The sequence below is a fragment of the Taudactylus pleione genome, unplaced genomic scaffold (genome assembly GCF_031769625.1).
Source record: "Taudactylus pleione unplaced genomic scaffold, aTauple2 ptg000520l, whole genome shotgun sequence".
Classification (NCBI taxonomy): Eukaryota; Metazoa; Chordata; class Amphibia; order Anura; family Myobatrachidae; genus Taudactylus; species Taudactylus pleione.
In genome coordinates this window covers 20,915-42,539 of record NW_028284922.1, presented here as the reverse complement: position 1 = coordinate 42,539, position 21,625 = coordinate 20,915, and the positions used below count along the sequence as shown (strand labels likewise).

General features: G+C 44.1%; 1 protein-coding gene across 1 annotated transcript in view; it reads right to left on the bottom strand.

The window, feature by feature from the left end:
* The window catches only part of CCKAR (cholecystokinin A receptor), a 65,810-nt gene extending 44,476 nt beyond the window's left edge, over positions 1-21,334 (bottom strand). The window contains exons 1-2 of the mRNA XM_088450586.1: positions 21,211-21,334; positions 20,374-20,625 (exon numbers count right to left, since the gene is read on the bottom strand). Of these exons, the coding sequence (XP_088306712.1) occupies positions 20,374-20,625; positions 21,211-21,334 (376 nt within the window). The remainder of the gene's footprint in view (positions 1-20,373; positions 20,626-21,210) is intronic.
* Positions 21,335-21,625: the final 291 nt, after the last annotated feature.

Below are 21,625 nucleotides of genomic sequence, written 5' to 3'. Positions count from 1 at the left end.
CTGCAGGCAGAGACAGACTGCAGCAGCTCAGCCTCCCTGGAACCGCCGCAGCTCAGCAGACAGCATCGTGTGCTTGGCTAAAGAGAGGGGCTGCTGCCGCTGACAGGTAAGTGTTACAGGAGGCTGGAAGCGGACCCAGGCCCCCACCAGTCCACTCCAACAAGCCTGGGCCCGGAAATAAGTATCCGCTCTATCCCCCTCTGCACCCCTGTATGTGACCCGGTCTACACGTACGCAATAGCAGTGGACTTGGGCTTGGGACTTGGGTTCCTAGATTGACTTTCATAACAAATACAAAACATGTTTGCCCAGTAGTACAGGGTTTCTGGAGGAGAGTACGGCGGTAGGCTGATCAATTTTGTGCCAATTACTCCGGTATGGGCCGTCCTGGGTATCTTTCCGAGGAGTAGCAGGAAATTACTACTCGCCATAAGTGTAGCAGCAAAAAAGACCATTTTGCAGGATTGGATACACCCATCCCCTATTCATTTTCAATTGTACAGGGAGAAATAAAATTTTACTTTCCAAATGGATTGGGTTGAAATGGTGTTTGAAAAGGAGAGAAGGATCGCTTTTTTCTTTGACACCTGGGAAAGTTTTATAACACAAACCCAGATTTATCAAAGTATGCGTCTCACACAGTGGTATGACACTAGAATCCTCTTGGGTGATCCTTCCATCTAGTTGCCTGGCGGTTGAGTGGCGGACATTCTTTTTCTTTTCATTTATCAATTAATTTATTATTTAGTTATTCTCTGTCATCTGTGTCTATGTTTCAATTAGTATTGGATCAAACCTTGGGCAAAGTGAATGGTTGTATTGTATACCAACATACAGTATGGTTATGCCTTGGAATAAGTTTCTATGCTGATAGACACCATATGTATTGCTTACCTGTCTCTGTACTGGACTCTTTACATTTATATCTCGCTATTTTGATGTATATTTGTTTTTTGCTTCAATAAATAAACTTTAAATAAATACATAAATCTAAAAAAAAAAAAAAATGAATGTTTTTTAAATATTTTTAACGTGCTTTATTGAAATAAAAATATCGTTTTTCTAGGGGCTATCCCTGTTATCACCCTCCTGAGATGGCAATAGTAGTAAGAGGTTGTGGTGGTACATGTTCGTTCACAGTCTTTCTTACGCAGGAGTCCCCATTGCTTTGTATGGTGAAGCGGAATGTTTTGTGAAAGTCTTTGCCATCGATGTTCTTAACTGATGATAACTAGTGGCAAACCCCTGTAATAAATACACCCATTATGTACTCTGAACACACCCTTAAACATTCTGATGCATAAAAGCACATACATGTGTATGTAGAGTCGCATGTATTCCAAGATAGGCCCAACTTCAAACGGCAGTATTTCTATATCATTTTAAGTCGGAGGCCAGTGGATATAAGGATACAGCTCATAGTTATCTCCATATGCGCATGTGCCATAGAAAGACACTGGCACTGGACCAGGCATACGCACACTGGACCTGATTCAGACCCGTTCGCTAGCAAGCGGCTGCTCGTTGCAAACGATGTTCGCTAATGTGCGCATGCATATAGTTCGCAGTGCTCGTGCGCAAACTAGTACGAGCGATCGGAATGTGCTCACTCACCCTGCCATGACAGCCCAGTGGAATGAGTGACAGGAGAGGTCGTTTGTGGCGGTAACAGGGGCAGGGCAGTAGTAACGCGGGAGTGGTGTTGCGGAACGCAGGCGTGCCGGAGTGTTTCAATGCCGTTTCAGAGGCGTGCATAATTAACAAGCAGCGTCATAGCACACGTCACCTGGTAGATTTTTACACAGAATTGCTCGCAGTGCTTGCTTTAGAGTACAGTCAACCGCAAGCGCTGCTCTCTGAGCCGATGGTTCCCGATGTACCGATGGTTGTATATACTTCCTGGAGATGACGTACGCTAGTGGGGGACTAAAGACAGGCTGGTGGGTGTCTATAAACACAAAGTGATCGCTCACCAAGACATAGTGGGCGTGCTTATACCTTGCTGTGCGAGCAGATGCCTTGACGTCACTTCGCTGAATTTCCATACGCTGGGAGCGAGCGGCCGCGACTAGCGAGCGAGTCTGAATCAGGTCCACTGATGGAGATCTCAAGAGTGGATGGATTAATGGACCAGTTTTTCAGTGAAATTAGTGTTTCTGGGCAGTGACTGGACAGGGACCGTGCAGGTGCACAGATCTGTTCCGTCTAGTGTTAGTGTAGTCTGAGTGTTGTAGGCATGTAAGCCAACTTCCATTTTGAAAGTAAATCTATACATAGCCATGAGTGAATAAACCATTTTGGCATGACACTGGTATGCTACAGTATCTTGCATACTTGCAAGTTTGTTTTTGCCTAAATATACTGTATGAGCACAGTTAAGGACCTCCCCATTGTGCATTCTCAGTGGAAAATGATTAACAGTTAATTTACTTTGATGTGTATGTAATGGGAACAGGTGTGAAGGGAAATGGCTCTTCACGTCTTCAGGCGGCTGACTAGATGTGCAGCACCTTCCATTAAAGTGCTCACATTGTCACTCAAAACAAATACAATTTTCCACACAAATAAAACCATATGCCTACTTAACATTCACAAGCAGAAAACAGTGCGACATGCTATCTCGTGACACCTCCAGCAACAACTGAGAAAGTCACCAAAGTCAAACATGATTTGGTGACTCTCTCATATAATAAGTCAGATACTACTCAGGTGTCATGGATGTCTGTTTTTGATGATTAGTATAAGGAACTTTGAACCTGATTCAGAGCCGTTCGCTAGATGCAATCGTTCGCACGATGTATATGCAAATTGCATAGGCATTGTTTCCGCACGGCAATGCATTAGCACGCCCAGTATTTCTTAGAGTGGAATCACAAAGTGTATGCAGACACCCACCAGCCTGTTTTAAGACGCCCACTTGTGCACGTCATGTCCAGGAAGTGTATGCAATCATCGGTACATCAATGGTATCGCAGTGCTTGAGGTTGATCATACCCTGCCACAAGCACTGCGAGCACTTCAGTGTAAAAACAAGCCAGGTGACGTGTACTATGATGCTGTCTTATAATTATGCACACCTCTAAAACGCCGCTGAGATGCTCAGACACGCCTGCGTTTGCACCTCCACTCCCCCGTTTTAAAAGGCCAGCTCATGTGACCACTTACAAATGGCTTCTCCTGTCACTCACTCTGCTGGGCTGTCTATGTGCAGCGAGCTAATGCATTGTGATCTTTCGCTAAGATATGCGCATACACACAATGCATACACACTGCATACCATCAGCAGCAGCGAGAGTATGTATCTTAGCGAGCGGGTCTGAATGAGCTCCTTTGGGTCCAGCTTAAGCTAATTATAGCTGAAACTAGGAGTCCTGATTAGACCTCTAGGAGTGCCAGAAGCAAGAGTAGCACTGGGAGGTGGGGAGAAATCCTAAAACCAGAATCTGGACCGGAATTACGGATCTGGAATCCGCAGCTATAAGAATCTAGAACCGATCGTGGGGAGCTCAACCCCAGAAGCTGAATCCAGGAGCCCGGAGATGGAAGCCACTACTGGGTTGTCAAAGAGATACAGCCAATGGAAAATGATAACTAAAGTAAAACTGGACATGAGACCAGGAATGAGGACCTCAGGAATGCAGAGCCGTAACTAGACATTTTAGTGCCCTGTGCGAGAAAGCATTGGGGTCCCCCCCCGCCAAAATAATGCCCACATAGAAAATAAAATCACTAGCAAAAAAACATTTATCACTCTCTCTCTTTCTCTCTCCTTACACCTTGATTCCCCTCTATCATTCTTAGGACCCCTCCTCCCTGCCCTGGCTCCTTGTCTTCTCAGTCCTGGACCCCTTCTCTCTGCCATGGCACCTTGCCCCCTTTCCTCTCCGGGGACCCCTTATCTTTGCACTAGCACTAATAGCACCTGTCTAAAGAGGGTAGTAAGAGCTGACCTGTCAGTCACTCACTCACTGGGGGGTGGCACACTGGACGGGACCTGCTGCTGGATGCTGCCGGCCTGTCGCTGTAACTCAGTTGTCACTTACTGGATTGGCTGGACAGGACACCGACACTGCGCCACCTACTGTGCATTGCGCCGCACCTGACCCACCCAACAGCTCCTTACCCTAGGAACTGTGGCAGCCTTGGGAGGAGAGGCATCTCTCCCATTCCATTAGAATATGCGGGACTTGAAGTTGTCGGAAGGTGGAGATACATGATTGGGAGAGGCTGTCGGCCGCTATCCTTTCAGAGCTGGGCGCCGTGCATCGCACTGTAAGCAGTGGAGAGATTGTGGTGGGAGGCCAGTGTTCCACCCTCAGGGCTGTTGCACTTTGGATCTGATTCAGACCCGTTCGCTAGATGTGGCCGCTCGCTCCCAGCGTATGCAAATGCAGCAAAGTGACGTCAAGGCAGGCGATTGCACTGCAATGCATAAGCATGCCCACTATGTCTTGGCGAGCGATCCCTTTGTGTTTATAGACACCCACCAGCCTGTCTGTCTTTAGTCGCCCACTAGCGTACGTCATCTCTAGGAAGTATATACAACCATCGGTACATCGGGAACCATCAGATCAGACCGCAGCGCTTGTGGTTGACTGTACCCTACCGCAAGCACTGTGAGCAGTTCTGTGAAAAAATCAACCAGGTGACGTGTACTATGACGCTGCCTGTTAATTATGCACGCCTCTGAAACGGTGTTGAAACACTCAGGCACGCCTGCGTTCGCAACTCCACTCCCCCGTTACTACTGCCCTGCCTCTGTTACCACCCACAAACGGCCTCTCCTGTCACTCATTCCACTAGGATGTCTTTGCTGGACGGGCGAGCGAGCGCTACCTGATTGCTCAAACTAGTTCGCGCACGCGCACTGCTATGCATATGCATGCGCAAATGCATAACATCGGCCGCGTACGAGCAAGCGGCCGCTTGAGAACAGGTCTGAAACAGGCCCCTTGTGCTGTGGCACCGGCCGCACCACCCTAGTTATGCCCTGCAGGAATGCGAGCTGGAACATGCACACAGAAATGGAACCTACACACTGATACACTGCACTGGAACCTGAGGCTCAGCTCAACAGGCAACCAGAACAGGGAAACCAGTCACCCACAGCCGAGAGCGTGCTAGCAGATGGATCTGATATAATGGTGTGTTAAAGTGACGAATCATGTTAAAGCATGACTTCATTTTGTGTTCAAATGCTAAGAAGAAATGATATTTTATGTGAGACATTGTGCTTGAGAAGGGCCTCATTCCTTATCTATCTATTCTAGCTCTTAGGAATGTATTCATATAGAATAACTTATGTTAGCCAATTAAGGCTATAGTAGAGTGTATTCATGCTTTGTATTCAATTCTGATTTATATGACAGGAAAAATAAGTGATTCTATGGTTCTATACAGAACAGTGGTGTAAAATGTCAGACACTGTTTACTATCGAGGATTTATGTTCTCCAAGGCTAGACATAGCTAATAAATCTTTCAAGGAGATGTCATTTAAATTCATATCTGTAGATACTAATATTCGTTTATTGATAAGTTAGGCAATACTGCCATCTACTGACGCTATATATTCATAGATATTATAATTAGATCAGATAGGCAAAATTATTGAGCATGTGCAGACTAGATTTCTTTGTCTCTATGTTAATTTGAGTGCAATAAAATTATCTGTCTGTCCAAAATAAAGGCAGAGTGGTTTTGGAAATACACAGGTCTTGTAGTTTCCCATCATTCTCCGGCCGTAAAATGCATTGTGTTAACTGGTGGCTGACCGCTGTATATGAGCTGTGGAGGATAAAGGGTCTATTAAGATCAGCGGTATCAGGTGCTTGCAGGGAAACAAACACTTTGTATAAGCAGAAGCACTTGCTATGAAACAGGCACTTGGGAGAATGCAGAATACTTGTTGAGAAACAGGCACTATAGAGAATGCAGAGCACTTGCTGTGAAATAGGCACTTGGGAGAATGCAGAGCACTTGCTGAGAAATAGGCACTTGGGAGAATGTAGAGCACTTGCTGAGAAACAGGCACTATAGAGAATGCAGAGTACTTGCTGAGAAACAGGCACTATAGAGAATGCAGAGCACTTGCTGTGAAACAGGCACTTGCTGAGAAACAGGCACTATAGAGAATGCAGAGTACTTGTTGAGAAACAGGCACTATAGAGAATGCAGAGCACTTGTTGAGAAACAGGCACTATAGAGAATGCAGAGTACTTACTGAGAAACAGGCACTATAGAGAATGCAGAGTACTTGCTGTGAAATAGGCACTATAGAGAATGCAGAGTACTTGCTGTGAAATAGGCACTTGGGAGAATGCAGAGCACTTGCTGAGAAACAGGCACTATAGAGAATGCAGAGCACTTGTTGAGAAACAGGCACTATAGAGAATGCAGAGTACTTGCTGAGAAACAGGCACTATAGAGAATGCAGAGTACTTGCTGTGAAATAGGCACTTGGGAGAATGCAGAGCACTTGCTGAGAAACAGGCACTATAGAGAATGCAGAGTACTTGCTGAGAAACAGGCACTATAGAGAATGCAGAGTACTTGCTGAGAAACAGGCACTATAGAGAATGCAGAGCACTTGCTGTGAAATAGGCACTTGGGAGAATGCAGAGTACTTGCTGAGAAACAGGCACTATAGAGAATGCAGAGCACTTGTTGAGAAACAGGCACTATAGAGAATGCAGAGCACTTGTTGAGAAACAGGCACTATAGAGAATGCAGAGTACTTGCTGAGAAACAGGCACTATAGAGAATGCAGAGCACTTGCTGTGAAATAGGCACTTGGGAGAATGCAGAGCACTTGCTGAGAAACAGGCACTATAGAGAATGCAGAGCACTTGTTGAGAAACAGGCACTATAGAGAATGCAGAGTACTTGCTGAGAAACAGGCACTATAGAGAATGCAGAGTACTTGCTGTGAAATAGGCACTTGGGAGAATGCAGAGCACTTGCTGAGAAACAGGCACTATAGAGAATGCAGAGTACTTGCTGTGAAATAGGCACTTGGGAGAATGCAGAGCACTTGCTGAGAAACAGGCACTATAGAGAATGCAGAGTACTTGTTGAGAAACAGGCACTATAGAGAATGCAGAGTACTTGCTGTGAAATAGGCACTTGGGAGAATGCAGAGCACTTGCTGAGAAACAGGCACTATAGAGAATGCAGAGTACTTGCTGTGAAATAGGCACTTGGGAGAATGCAGAGCACTTGCTGAGAAACAGGCACTATAGAGAATGCAGAGTACTTGCTGTGAAATAGGCACTTGGGAGAATGCAGAGCACTTGCTGAGAAACAGGCACTATAGAGAATGCAGAGCACTTGTTGAGAAACAGGCACTTGGGAGAATGCAGAGTACTTGCTGAGAAACAGGCACTATAGAGAATGCAGAGCACTTGTTGAGAAACAGGCACTATAGAGAATGCAGAGCACTTGCTGAGAAACAGGCACTATAGAGAATGCAGAGTACTTGTTGAGAAACAGGCACTATAGAGAATGCAGAGTACTTGCTGTGAAATAGGCACTTGGGAGAATGCAGAGCACTTGCTGAGAAACAGGCACTATAGAGAATGCAGAGTACTTGCTGTGAAATAGGCACTTGGGAGAATGCAGAGCACTTGCTGAGAAACAGGCACTATAGAGAATGCAGAGTACTTGCTGTGAAATAGGCACTTGGGAGAATGCAGAGCACTTGCTGAGAAACAGGCACTATAGAGAATGCAGAGCACTTGTTGAGAAACAGGCACTTGGGAGAATGCAGAGTACTTGCTGAGAAACAGGCACTATAGAGAATGCAGAGCACTTGTTGAGAAACAGGCACTATAGAGAATGCAGAGCACTTGCTGAGAAACAGGCACTATAGAGAATGCAGAGCACTTGCTGTGAAACAGGCACTTGGGAGAATGCAGAGTACTTGCTGAGAAACAGGCACTATAGAGAATGCAGAGCACTTGTTGAGAAACAGGCACTATAGAGAATGCAGAGCACTTGTTGAGAAACAGGCACTATAGAGAATGCAGAGCACTTGCTGAGAAACAGGCACTATAGAGAATGCAGAGCACTTGCTGAGAAACAGGCACTATAGAGAATGCAGAGTACTTGCTGTGAAATAGGCACTTGGGAGAATGCAGAGCACTTGCTGAGAAACAGGCACTATAGAGAATGCAGAGTACTTGTTGAGAAACAGGCACTATAGAGAATGCAGAGTACTTGTTGAGAAACAGGCACTATAGAGAATGCAGAGCACTTGTTGAGAAATAGGCACTTGGGAGAATGCAGAGCACTTGCTGAGAAACAGGCACTATAGAGAATGCAGAGCACTTGTTGAGAAACAGGCACTATAAAGAATGCAGAGCACTTGTTGAGAAATAGGCACTTGGGAGAATGCAGAGCACTTGTTGAGAAAAAGGCACTATAGAGAATGCAGAGTACTTGCTGAGAAATAGGCACTTGGGAGAATGCAGAGTACTTGTTGAGAAAAAGGCACTATAGAGAATGCAGAGCACTTGTTGAGAAACAGGCACTATAGAGAATGCAGAGCACTTGCTGAGAAATAGGCACTTGGGAGAATGCAGAGTACTTGTTGAGAAAAAGGCACTATAGAGAATGCAGAGCACTTGCTGAGAAACAGGCACTATAGAGAATTCAGAGTACTTGCTGTGAAATAGGCACTTGGGAGAATGCAGAGCACTTGTTGAGAAACAGGCACTATAGAGAATGCAGAGTACTTACTGAGAAACAGGCACTATAGAGAATTCAGAGTACTTGCTGTGAAATAGGCACTTGGGAGAATGCAGAGCACTTGTTGAGAAACAGGCACTATAGAGAATGCAGAGTACTTACTGAGAAACAGGCACTATAGAGAATGCAGAGTACTTGCTGTGAAATAGGCACTATAGAGAATGCAGAGTACTTGCTGAGAAATAGGCACTTGGGAGAATGCAGAGCACTTGCTGAGAAATAGGCACTTGGGAAAATGCAGAGCACTTGCTGTGAAACACAGGAACAGACCTGGAAGCAATTGAAGCCAGGCTACTACCCTCAGGAGAAGAGAGTGAGTTTTTCTGGCAATGAGCTGATCTTAGAAGAGTTAAATAGGGTGCTCCTGGTATCTATTGGTAGAATAGATAATGTGTAGTTATGAGACCGGTGGCCGCGATGCCGCCAGTCTCAATACCGACAGGGAAATCTTGTCAAGGGACTTAAGATAGGCGTCGAAATACCAACGCCCATCTTAATCCCGACGCCGAAACACAGAAGGACACCTGCACAAAAGAGGTAAGTCCGTGGCGCCTTTAGCATTAGCCGTGGGGGGGGGGAGGAGGGTTAGGTTTAGGAAGCGTAGCGGGGTCAGTGTTAGGTTATGGGGGGGGGTTAGGGATAATCACCGCTAGGGGGGAGGGTTAGGGGGCAGCAAAGTCAATAAGTATTAATTACAGTATGTCCGTCTGGATTAATGTGGGGACTGGGCCACCGAGGGACATCTATTTTCTTAATTTGACCAACATTTGTAATGCTTATAATTGTTATAAAATGTTTAGGGGCGGCTATATATATAAATGCAATAAATATGCTATATACTGTATGCTCTTTTTTTAGTTCTCACTATGATGTCTAGATATGATATCTCACTTTAGGGAAATTTTTTTTATTCATTCCTGCCCATAAAATTGGCTAAAACTGGTGTTTCCGTATGTTTAAGGGCGTTATTAAGTATCCCTCAGATGTACCACAGAGGAAAGCAGAAGATATCTCCTGCTTTCCATCCGCTGGCTCCCACAGCATTCGTCCCAAGGGTCGTCTTAACAGCATTGTAGGCCTTGTTCAAAGCAATGCACTGGTCCCCTACCCACCCATTCACGGGAATGAAAATGTATACTGTCAATAAAATAGGATTAAACACCAAAAACTTTTGACCATTAAGGGGCATATTCAATTTGAAGCGAAAAGTCAGTTGCTGGACTTTTCCCCGTCATCTGAGGTTTTCAGGTTTAAAACTTATCATGCTCGTCCCCGTTTATCCCCGTATTCAATTCCAAAACAGCGAAAACAGGAGCCGGCGATAAAACAAAATCAGTGAAAAGTCCTGTCATTTTTGGGGAAATCAGCCTGACAACCCCCAAAAGATGCTCTGACATGGGGATTCACTATGGGTACCCCGAATAGCCCTGCTAAAGGTGTTTGGGGTGTTTAAACGGTCTCAATAGCTTTCATTTTGTGTCTTTAAAAAAGTGGTGAAGAATAGCATTTTCAAAGTTTTGGGTGGGAAAATAAGTAGTCCCATCAAATTTGGGGTAGATGAAAATGGGTGCAACCATATTTTAAAGTGGCTAATGTGAACTTTTAAAAATCGTGAATAATCCACCTGCTGCAACTACCTGCAATCAAAAAAACACCTGGCACATACTTGGGGACCCCCCTGAGTCAATTTCACTAGTTTTAAAGTTTGACCCCCTACCTTTTTTTTTTTCAACCCCAAAATGAAAGTACTTTTTTGGTGTGTCCAGTGGTTTTTTTTATTTTTTTTGACAGAGTTAAGCTTAGGTGGACTGTCCAAGGGGTGCTGGGGGGGTTTCCGCAATGTTGCACCCCAAAACCCCAAATCTGCACTTCTTTTCGCCACCTATTCATAGGTGATACTTTTACGCAGGGACTGATGCATTGACTTTTCGCACCGGCGAAAAGTCTGAAAAATTTTATACGGGGATAAGTGAAAAATGTGAAAATGACGTCATCGGCGATAAAGTATCATCAAAAACAGCTTTTCGCAGCCTATATGAATATGGTCCTATATTTATTATGGAGCATATACTGTAGAGCCCTAATATGAGGAATAATTTCAGAACAGTTAAGGAAGAATAAAACGCTTTATTGAGGGGCATATTGACTATATGCCCTTTAATAAAGCACTTTATTTTTTCTTATTTACACTGAAATTAGCCCTCATAATAGGGCTCAATATGCAACTGTGATAGTGATTCTGCAATGATCTGTGATTTCATGTTCCATACCAGAATAACAGTCCGATCCCCCCGTCTCCCTCCCTTAGTTAATGATGTATATAGGAGTATCTCATTGTGAGATACTAAGGGTAGGTGGCAGGGGCGTATCTATGATGGGTGCAGGGTGTGCAGGGAACACTGGCCCCTGGGTCCAGGGTGGCCCCGCACCGCACACCCTGCACCCATAATATTACTTATCTCTCCAGAATCCCACGTCGGCGCGGGGGTCCGGTGCTGTAAAACTGCCATTTTCCCGTCATTTACGCATGCGCAGTACAGGGAAAATGCCTGCTTCTAAGCATAGAGGAGCCATTGTGGCTAAAGCTCGGTACACGCTGGAGTGATATTGGCCCGATATGTTGTTTCTGGCCGAATCAGAATGACACATCGGCCGGATCGTTCTGTGTGTAAAGGCCAACTGCGCTCTCCCCCGGATCTTAGCAATATCTTCCGGTCAGCTCTGCTTCATTTTTGGAAGTTTCCAGGCCGTTCTGGGAGAGTAGGCTAGTATGACACTGAGTAATGAATCTGACTCTGACTAAGATTCTGTTAATGCAGTCTCAGGTTGATATTTACGGTACAGCAATTGCCCCAACCCCAGAAAACAAGTATTATTTTGGGGCAAGAGAAGGGAAGATATTATATAATTTATATATACAGTCAGGTGCATAAATATTGGGACACTGACAGAATTTTCATATTTTGGCCTCTTTTCACCACCACAATGGCTTTGAAATGAAACAAACAAGATGTGCTTTAACTGCAGACTTTCAGATTTAATTTGAGGGTAATTACATCCAAATCAGGTGAACGGTGTAGGAATTACAACGGTTTCTATATGTGCCTCCCACTTTTTAAGGGGCCAAAAGTAATGGGACAAACTAAACAATCTTAAATCTAACTTTCACATTTTAATACTTTGTTGCAAATCCTTTGCAGGCAATTACAGCCTGAAGTCTGGAACGCATAGACATCACCAGATGCTGGGTTTCATCCCTGATGATGCTCTGCCAGGCCTCTACTGCAAATGTCTTCAGTTCCTGCTTGTTCTTGGGGCATTTTCCCTTCAGTTTTGTCTTCATCAAGTGAAATGCATGCTCAATCGGATTCAGGTCAGGGGATTGACTTGGCCATTGGATAACATTCCACTTTTTAGCCTTAAAAAACTCTTTGGTTGGTTTTGCAGTATGCTTCGGGTCATTGTCCATCTGCACTGTGAAGCGCCGTCCAATGAGTTCTGAAGCATTTGACTGAATATGAGCATATAATATTGCTCGAAACACTTCAGAATTCATTCTGCTGCTTTTGTCAGCAATCACATCATCAATAAATACAAGGGAGCCAGTTCCATTGGCAGCCATACATGCCCACGCCATGACACTACCACCACCATGTTTCACTGATGAGGTGGTATGTTTTGGATCATGAACAGTTCCTTTCCTTCTCCATACTCTTCTCTTTCCATCACTCTGGTACAAGTTGATCTTTGTCTCATCTGTCCATAGGATGTTGTTCCAGAACTGTAATGGCTTTTTTAGATGTTGTTTGGCAAACTCTAATCTGGTCTTCCTGTTTTTGTGGCTCACCAATGGTTTACATCTTGTGGTGAACCCTCTGTATTCACTCTTGTGAAGTCTTCTCTTGATTGTTGACTTTGACACATATACACCTACCTCCTGGAAAGTGTTCTTGATTTGGCCAACTGTTGTGAAGGGGTTTTTCTTCACCAGGGAAATAATTCTTCTGTCATCCACCACAGTTGTTTTCCGTGGTCTTCCGGGTCTTTTGGTGTTACTGAGCTCTCCGTTGCGTTCTTTCTTTTTAAGAATGTTCCAAACAGTTGATTTGGCCACACCTAATGTTTTTGCTATCTCTCTGATGGGTTTGTTTTGATTTTTCAGCCTAATGATGGCTTGCTTCACTGATAGTGACAGCTCTTTGGATCTCATATTGAGAGTCGACAGCAACTGATTCCAAATGCAAATGTCACACGTAGAGTCAACTCCAGACCTTTTACCTGCTTAATTGATAATGAAATAATGAGTGAATAGCCCATACCTGTCCATGAAATAGCTTTTGAGTTTATAGTCCCATTACTTTTGGCCCCTTAAAAAGTGGGAGGCACATATAGAAACCGTTGTAATTCCTACACAGTTCACCTGATTTGGATGTAATTACCCTCAAATTAAATCTGAAAGTCTGCAGTTAAAGCACATCTTGTTTGTTTCATTTCAAAGCCATTGTGGTGGTGAATAGAGGCCAAAATATGAAAATACTGTCAATGTCCCAATATTTATGCACCTGACTGTAACATCTGCAGATGTATTTTTAGGTATAAAAGATTTTGAGTTATTTTTTATTTTAAAATAACCTATTTTCTCACAAGTTTTTCAGGTCCACTCGCGAATGCTCAAGTCACTTTCACTGGACACTATAGATGGGGCAGATGACTGAGTGTCACTGAAATGTGGGGAAAAGATTCTGCCCATTCACATCATCCCTTCCCAAGTGGAGCTTACAATCTACTGTATTATTACAGTTCATTTTTATCAGGAGTAAATTAACCTACCAGTATATTTTTGGAAAGTGGGAGGAAACCGGAGCATCCGGAAGAAACCCATGTAAGCACAGGGAGAATATACAAATATTTTTTCATAATCTCCATAAATAAATAATTCAGTGGCGTGGATCACATTCCCCAACAAAAATAACACATCCTCTGCTGGCACTAGCACTATAAAAGGTCCCCTGTCATAGTGGGAAACCAGTCTGGTCAGCATGTGGCCATTAAATCCATGGGAGGTTCACCCCTTACCAAGACCCTCCACATGTCTATGGGTACCCCTGAGTGATCCTGGGCACCACAGCTACTACTCACAGATATGACGTGCACAGTGATGACAGTAGCCTGGCCTATGTAAGCAGGAGGGAGGAGCAGAGAGCTGGGGATTGGTCACCTGTGGTTGCAAAGTCAGAGCGAGGTAGAAACCAGGAAACTTGATCCAGGGGGAGGTCTATGGAAGGGGGAGGGGGGCAGGACGCACCTGCACCTCAATCTGGTTCCGAATCCGATGGACTGGTCACAAACTGGTTTCTGATTCACAGAATAAAAAGTACTGTGGTCAGGATCCTTGCTCAGCTGGAGCAGTTTGCTCTAGAAAAGTGGCCCAAGTGACCTGTTGACAGGTGCAGAAGTCTCATTGAGAGCTACAGAAATTGCAGTGATTGCCTCTATAGCTTGTGCAACAGAATATTAGGTTATCCATCATTTTCGTCCATGCCATTTTCATTTCTTTAATTATTTACAATAACTCTGTTGAATTAAAAATCACATGCAAAGTCTCATTTCTATTAACCTTGGAATAAACAATGATGGAGGCCAATTACTTTCACTAATTACTGTCAGTTTCAAGTTATTTCAGAGAAAAATATGGGTTCTTTTTCCGTAGAAGGGTACCAACATATTTGACCACTTCTGTATATTAAACACAGACATGGATTTTAAAATAAAGCTCTCTGTTACTAATTTTTCATAACGGTAAATCCTTCTTTGTGCTTGATCCTTCGTAATCCAATTGGAATATTTGAACCTAATGGTAAGACTAAAACCTATATGCAGCAGCTCACTATGAGACACTGGTGCTGAGTGACTGTGACACAAGGTCAAAACTTGCCAGACAAGCTCTTCCCTTCTGCCAGCGTGCCACAATGGAAAAAAACTGCTGTGATGAAACCCAATGCAAGTGTGATTCTGTCTAATGTGGGCATTGCTTTAATAGCCAATTACATATATTAATACAGTTGTAAAAGAGCTACAAATACAACACAATCCCATCTGACTAGTATTCAATACAGTTTGTCCTAGTGACCTCAATACAGGGAGCAATCAAGTGACCAGTATACAATACGTAGAGCTTTCTAGGGACCAACATGAAAGGCAGAAAGCATTCTACTGACCGATATACAATATAGGTAGCATCCTAGTGACCCACATACAATACTGAGAGCATCATGGTGACCAATACACAATATAAAGAGCATATTATTATTATTATTATTATTATTATTATTAATAATAATAATATACATTCTAGTAAACACTACACAAAACACAATGCATATTAGTCATTAATATTCAATGCCAATCCTGGGGACTATTATAAAGTTTCCTAAAGCTCTGATTGTACAATGCAGGACTCCCATATCTCCAATGCTTTACAATGCAGGTCTCCTAAAATCACTGGTAGCTTTCTGGTGGCTCTATAATGCGCATCACCCCAAATGTCAGATGGCTTTACTATGGAAACTGCAATGGCGGATTACTATGCATATACCAAATCTATGTTGGATTTACTAAACAGAACTCATTGTCAATTTAATTACATGTGATGTAAGACGGATCGCATGTATCAGCACGAGGTATAGGTGATGTGAGTGTGGTAACCTAACATTAAGCATTTTTTTGCATGTAGTAAAATGTAGAGGCAATGTAGCATGGTGTTGCTAGTGTTCATTCCGCCCCAACGGCATATCACTTGCATTACCACTACATAGCATTTAATTGTTCTCTACTATACAGAACCCATATCTCTAGTGGATTTATACCCCAGATCTCTGGTAATGATCCATAAGAATTACTAGCTGATGTACCTGGTTTCACCCAGGTAGACCTTAGATATTTACTCTTTCCATTTCCATCTCACCAATCCAGTAACACATTCATCTTTCACCTGTATAGTTATGCATCCCCTCCCTCACTGCTATAGTAAGACATTATCCTCCCTCACCTGTGTAGTAACACATTCCCTTCTCTCACCTGTGTACTAACACATTCCACTCCCTAACCTCTATAGAATGCATCTTCTACCTCTATGTTATAGTAAGACATTATCCTCCCTCACCTGTGTAGTAACACATTCCCTTCTCTCACCTGTGTACTAACACATTCCCTTCCCTCACTATTCAAGTAGTGGAGCCACACCAACTGCCAGTGATGTTTGGCAGCACATGGACTGACAGTTGGTTTTCCAATATGAACTATGCTGCATCAGCATCAGCATAAAGACTCAGTCGTGGCTGCAACTGCTTCCACCTCTGAATCAGGCTCTCTGTGTAATAGTGAGACTACTGTAATGATATAACATGGTGAAGAGGGGGTATTTCTAAGGGTGGTGTTAGAGGCACCCCGATAATTAAGTAATGGTCTCCCTGCGAGGGATACTTAAGTATCCAACTCGCAGCGGGGGAAACTTGACACCGAAGCAATTAATCATTGCTCCGGTGCTGGGACAGCTGCTCCAAAAAGCAGTGTAACAGCTACAGCAGTATCTGCATTACTTACCTGCTCCCCGTCATCCCGGCTATAGATGTGTGACCTGAAGTCATGCATACGCAGAGCCACCAGGGAGTCCGTGAGAAGACGGTGGAGAGATCCGCTCGGATCCCTCTTAACATCTCCGGAACTCCTTCCCATAGGGGCTATGAGAGCAAACGCCGTCTGAAGATGGCGCTTGTTCTCGGAAGCAAACTCCAAAAACTTTCATTTTTCGGAGTTTGCTGAATATCAGGAGATAATATCGGACCCCTGATGATGAATGGCCAGATAACCTAAATATGCGGAAACTAGCGTTTCCACATGGTTACCGGGCCATTTAGCGTTTGATGAATAGGCCCCTCGGCCTGTATACATGATTGGCTAATGAAGAGTTAAATGGAAGTCTGCCATAGTGTCTCCTGCATTGTGAGCCCGATTCAGAGGCGGACGCAGAAGTGATTGGTGCTATGACACTGGTGTTGTCTATTGAATTGATATGCTCACCTGTGCCTTCTCAGATCCGCTGCATGCGCCCAAAGATGCAGCATCAGGTCACCATCGGGAACATCCCGCTGACCATCGAGCATCTGAGCAACGGCATCGCTGCACATGCGCATTGCGGCTCCGGTGCATGCGCAAAATAAAAACCACTGGTCAATAGCGACCGTCACCTCTGAATCTGTGTCTGTGTGTGCAGAGAAATATTTGGATGTTTGCCCATATACAGAGTTGTACACCGCACTTTGTGACCGCACCCCCTATCCATACGCACGCTTTTTTTATCAGCCCTATCCCTGGTGCAGAAGATCTGTCTGTAAACAGGCATATCAGCACCCCCTTACTACCCAGGTATGCCCATACTGCCACCAGTGGAGATACGACTGAGTTGTATACGACCTTCATCCATATATATTGTGCATTCAGGGCCTAATTCACTACAGATCGCTATTGCAATCGCAGCTGCGATTACGCACGAAGACCCGCTGCGAAAATATACTAATGAATGCTATCGCAATGCCGTCACACAGCCAGCATAGAGACGCCCACTGCCGCCTCCACTACCGCTATCTCACATCCGTAATACCTTGCGGTCCTGCGTATATACAGCGAGTAACATCAGCCCTTCACGCACAATTACAGCAGGTCTGACCTTACTCAGAAATGTCTAACCTCGTCGCACACAGTGAGTACGCAAACTGCGTATGCCGTCTCAGGGGCATATACAATTAGACGCGAAAAAAGTCCCCGACATCGCTGGTTTTCCATGCAAAAAAAGTATCGCGCGCGTCCCCGCTTATCCCCGTATTCAATTAGAAATCGTCAAAAAAACGCCATCCGGCGAAACGCAAACAGGCGAAAAGTGCTGTCAGATTTGGGGAAATCAGCCTGACACCGCCGAAAAGATGCACTAACACTGGGGATCATGGTAGATGCCCCCGAGTAGCCCTGCTTGAAGCTATTTGGAGTACTTAAATACTCTCATTAGCTGCTAAATAGCGTCTTTGCACAAGTGGTGAAGAATAGCAATTTACAAGGTTTTTTTGATGAAAATAACTAGTCCCAGAAAATTTGGGGTACATGAAAATGGTTGTAAGCATGGTTACAAATCGCAAAAGTGAGGTTTTAAAAAACGTGAAAAACGCACCTTCAGCAAGCACCTCCAATTAAAAAAAACCCTTCACCATACTTGCAGACCCCCCCAAAGTCTATTTCGCTAGTTTTTAAGTTTTTACCCCAACTTTGAACTTTTTTGCCCCCTTTTTCAAAGTAAATTTTTGGGGTGTTCTTTTAATTTTTCTTTAGGATTTTTTTGACGCAGTTCACCTTTGGGGACCTGTCCTAAGGGTGCAGGGTGGTTTCGCCACCTTTGCACCCCAATACCGCAATTCTGCACTTTTTTTCGATAGCTTTCCATAGGTGAAACTTTACCGCCGGGTACACTGCATTGGTTTTTCGCACCGGCGAAAAGTCGCAACAATTGAATGTGGGTTTGAATTTCCGCTAGCAAAATGACGTCACCGGCGAAACTTTTTCACCAAAAAAGGCTTTTCGCCGCTAATTGAATACGGCCCTCAGTAGCTAATTTATGCACGCCCTTGCAACTGCGTTTAAACAGACAGGCACGCCTGCTTTCTCCAACCACTTCCCTGTCACCACCCCCAAACGCTGACTACCTGTCAATCACTCTGCGATGGCTTACCGTGCTCAGGGCCTGATTCAGAGCCGCTCGTAAGTGGCCGCTCGTTCGCTCCGAGCGATGTTCGCACAACTGCGCATGCGTATGGGTTGTAATACGCATGCGCGAACCAGTCATTGCGGTCGGAAATTGTGTGCTCGCAAAATAGCAAATGCCTGCTAATTTGAGTGACAGAATGAGGCGTTTGTGGGTGGTAACAGGGGAAGGTGCTTGAAAACGGAGAGTGGAGATCCGAACGCAGGCGTGCCAAACGGTCAAACACGGGCGTTTTAAGGGTGTGCATAATTAACAAAGCAGCGTCATCGACCACGTCACTTGGTTGTCTTTTAGCCTGAACTGCTCGCATGATTGCGGTAGGAAAATGCTACCACAAGCACTGCGAGCAGTTCATACGCCTTTCGATGTACTCGATTAATCTAATAAATAGCAGAGATGACGTAAGATGCGAGCGGCCAGGGGGCATTTCTTAAAAAATAGCGAGTGCATGTTTCGTTCGCTTGTTCAGACATAGAGGCGTCAACAGACCACAAAGAGCGAGCGTTCAATTTAAATATCCGGCCCCTTTTTCTGAACGAGCGAGCGCAAATAGCGTCCGGCTCTGAATCAGGCCCTCTGTGTTATCGCAGTTGTGATCCGTAATGAATCTGGCCCTCAGTGAGGAAACAAACAAGATCCACCCCCATAGCGGCTCCTACTGCTACACCAGAGATGGGACAAGTTTATGCCTGGGGCATAGGGGGGACCCTGCAGCAGCAGCAAGTATAACAACAGTTCAAATGGAGAGGGGAGAGATACTGTGGTGATCCGACATATACTACGATAACAAAGTTTAACACACCTACAACTGCCAAAAGGTAATACAGACAGTTCTGATCTACCTGATGTTCGAATGGTCAATATAAAGAATAAATTAGCCTAAACAGGAGAAAAAAATAGAAACTAAGGTGCACCTCGAGGTTGCAGAAGAGTCCTGTGAGCAGAGAGTAGAGAAACACTATGTGAGCTGGGCATGACCATCCCGACATGCCAAAGTGAGACCAAGGTGCTCTGTACATTACGTTCTCTCCCCCTCTATTAGTAACAACTTGTTTCCTTTTCTTGTCAGTCGTTCTTTATTTTGCCTGCTCTAGTAGACATTTCAGTTGCTGTGCTACAGATATTGGTAATTGCATTTTATTATTGTAACACACACACCAAAGGCACATTACTCTGCAGATAGCATAATATATCTCCTCTGTGATTACTCTACAGAATACTATTTAGGATTGCTCTATAGATTTGTTGCATTCATGAGCATAATGCAATATGAACAGAACTTAATCCAATAGTTACATACCCTTCACAGAAATGTCCTATGGAGTTAATAGCTTCTGAGGCATGTAATTACATTTTTACATATCTATTTTGCTGTTATTATTCTTATTCTGAAGATGATCACTCACCACAGTTATGGTTTCATGACTATATTGACAATTTGATATGCAGTCTAGTGATAACAAACAGGGAGAAAATCCAGAGCATTCTACAGTTCACACTACATTCCAAAACATATTTTATTTTTAGATTGTAAGCTCTTGGGACCCATGCCTGTCCTAGTACACATCTGCTTTTCTCCTTGCTGTATAGTTGTACAGAATAGGATGCCAAAAAAAAATGAATATAGCTCTGAGAAACATAAAAATATATTACATCACACTACTATATTTGCAGAGCACTATAGTATTCCGCAGCAGCTTAGCAGGGCTGATGGACAGTTTGTTTAGTTAGTCCATGCCTTTTACTAACTTCTGCACAACTCAAGGTCTTTCCAGCTGGATCTTGGTCTGTGTTTATGGTACAGTGGACAGTGACTTACCCATGAAATAGAAGGCAGCTCTGCAAACCGTGCTACCAAATATAAAGTCCTTCAGCAAATTGGGGATCAGAGTGAAGGGCATGCAGAACAGGCACAGCATGAGGTCGCTGACGGCCAGGGACAGGAGGAAGATGTTAGTGACTGTCCTCATCCTCTTATTCCTTATCAGGACCACTATAACCAGACTGTTCCCCAGGACCCCCAACAGGAAGATCAATGAGTACAGAAAGATCCTCACTGCCTGGTGCAAATCTGCAAAACACAGGACATTTCACACTTCAGATTTGTTACGTTGTAAGAGTATTAATTAGTATTAATTAGTGGTGTCTACAGCCCAGACTTCTAATCATCCTTTCTCTGTTACTAATTGCTGTAGAGCTTACCTGTAACCTGTACCAAGGACCAATACATGCCATGTACAGTACAAATACATATATTGCCCATAATTAATATTACATTTTATAATAAATATGTAAACATTTGTTTCAAATGTATTTTATGTTAAATTATACTTTGTAGAGTAAATAGATAAATACATTTGAATTATGGTTTACAAAAACCCTAGGAGTACTGTTATGCATTATACAGCTAAAGCCCCGTTCTCCAGCTGAGGGACTGCAAGTCTCAGCATGTTCTGTCTTGGAATTGCACACAATGCCTGGAGAACTGCAAGTCTCAGCATGCTCACTTCTGGAGAAATACAAGCTACTCAGTCTTGTCTACGTTTTATCAAACAAATCACGTTTCATTAATTTTTAATATGTATTAAGTTTAACATCTAGTGATTTGTATCAGAGAGCTATGTGGATGCTTTAAAAGCGCAGAATGAGGACGTACCTGCGCCAGGGAGAGACGTATTGTGCGAGAAGTCCTCTAGGCACCCGATGATAGCACCATTGTCTGCGATCTCACACAGGACCCCGTTGCTGTAATTTGTAGCATTGTCACTTATGATCTCCATGTCTGACCGGTGGGGTCTGGCTGAGGTTGTGGGAGCGCTAAGCCCTGTCCATGGCTCAGGTTGCTGGAGAGATGCTGTACTAATCCCAGTCAGAGAAACTGCTGCCCACTCTCCACCTCTGTGCACACTGACTGCAACACTGAATGTATCTGGGAGAGAGTGGGCAGCCTCCAACACACCATCGTCCCACCCTCTGATATTACTGGCCAGGACCCTGATATCCCAAGTCAGGAGAAAGCCGCACATGCTCCTTGTACAGATAAGTGCTAGGGGACGTTACACTACTGACTG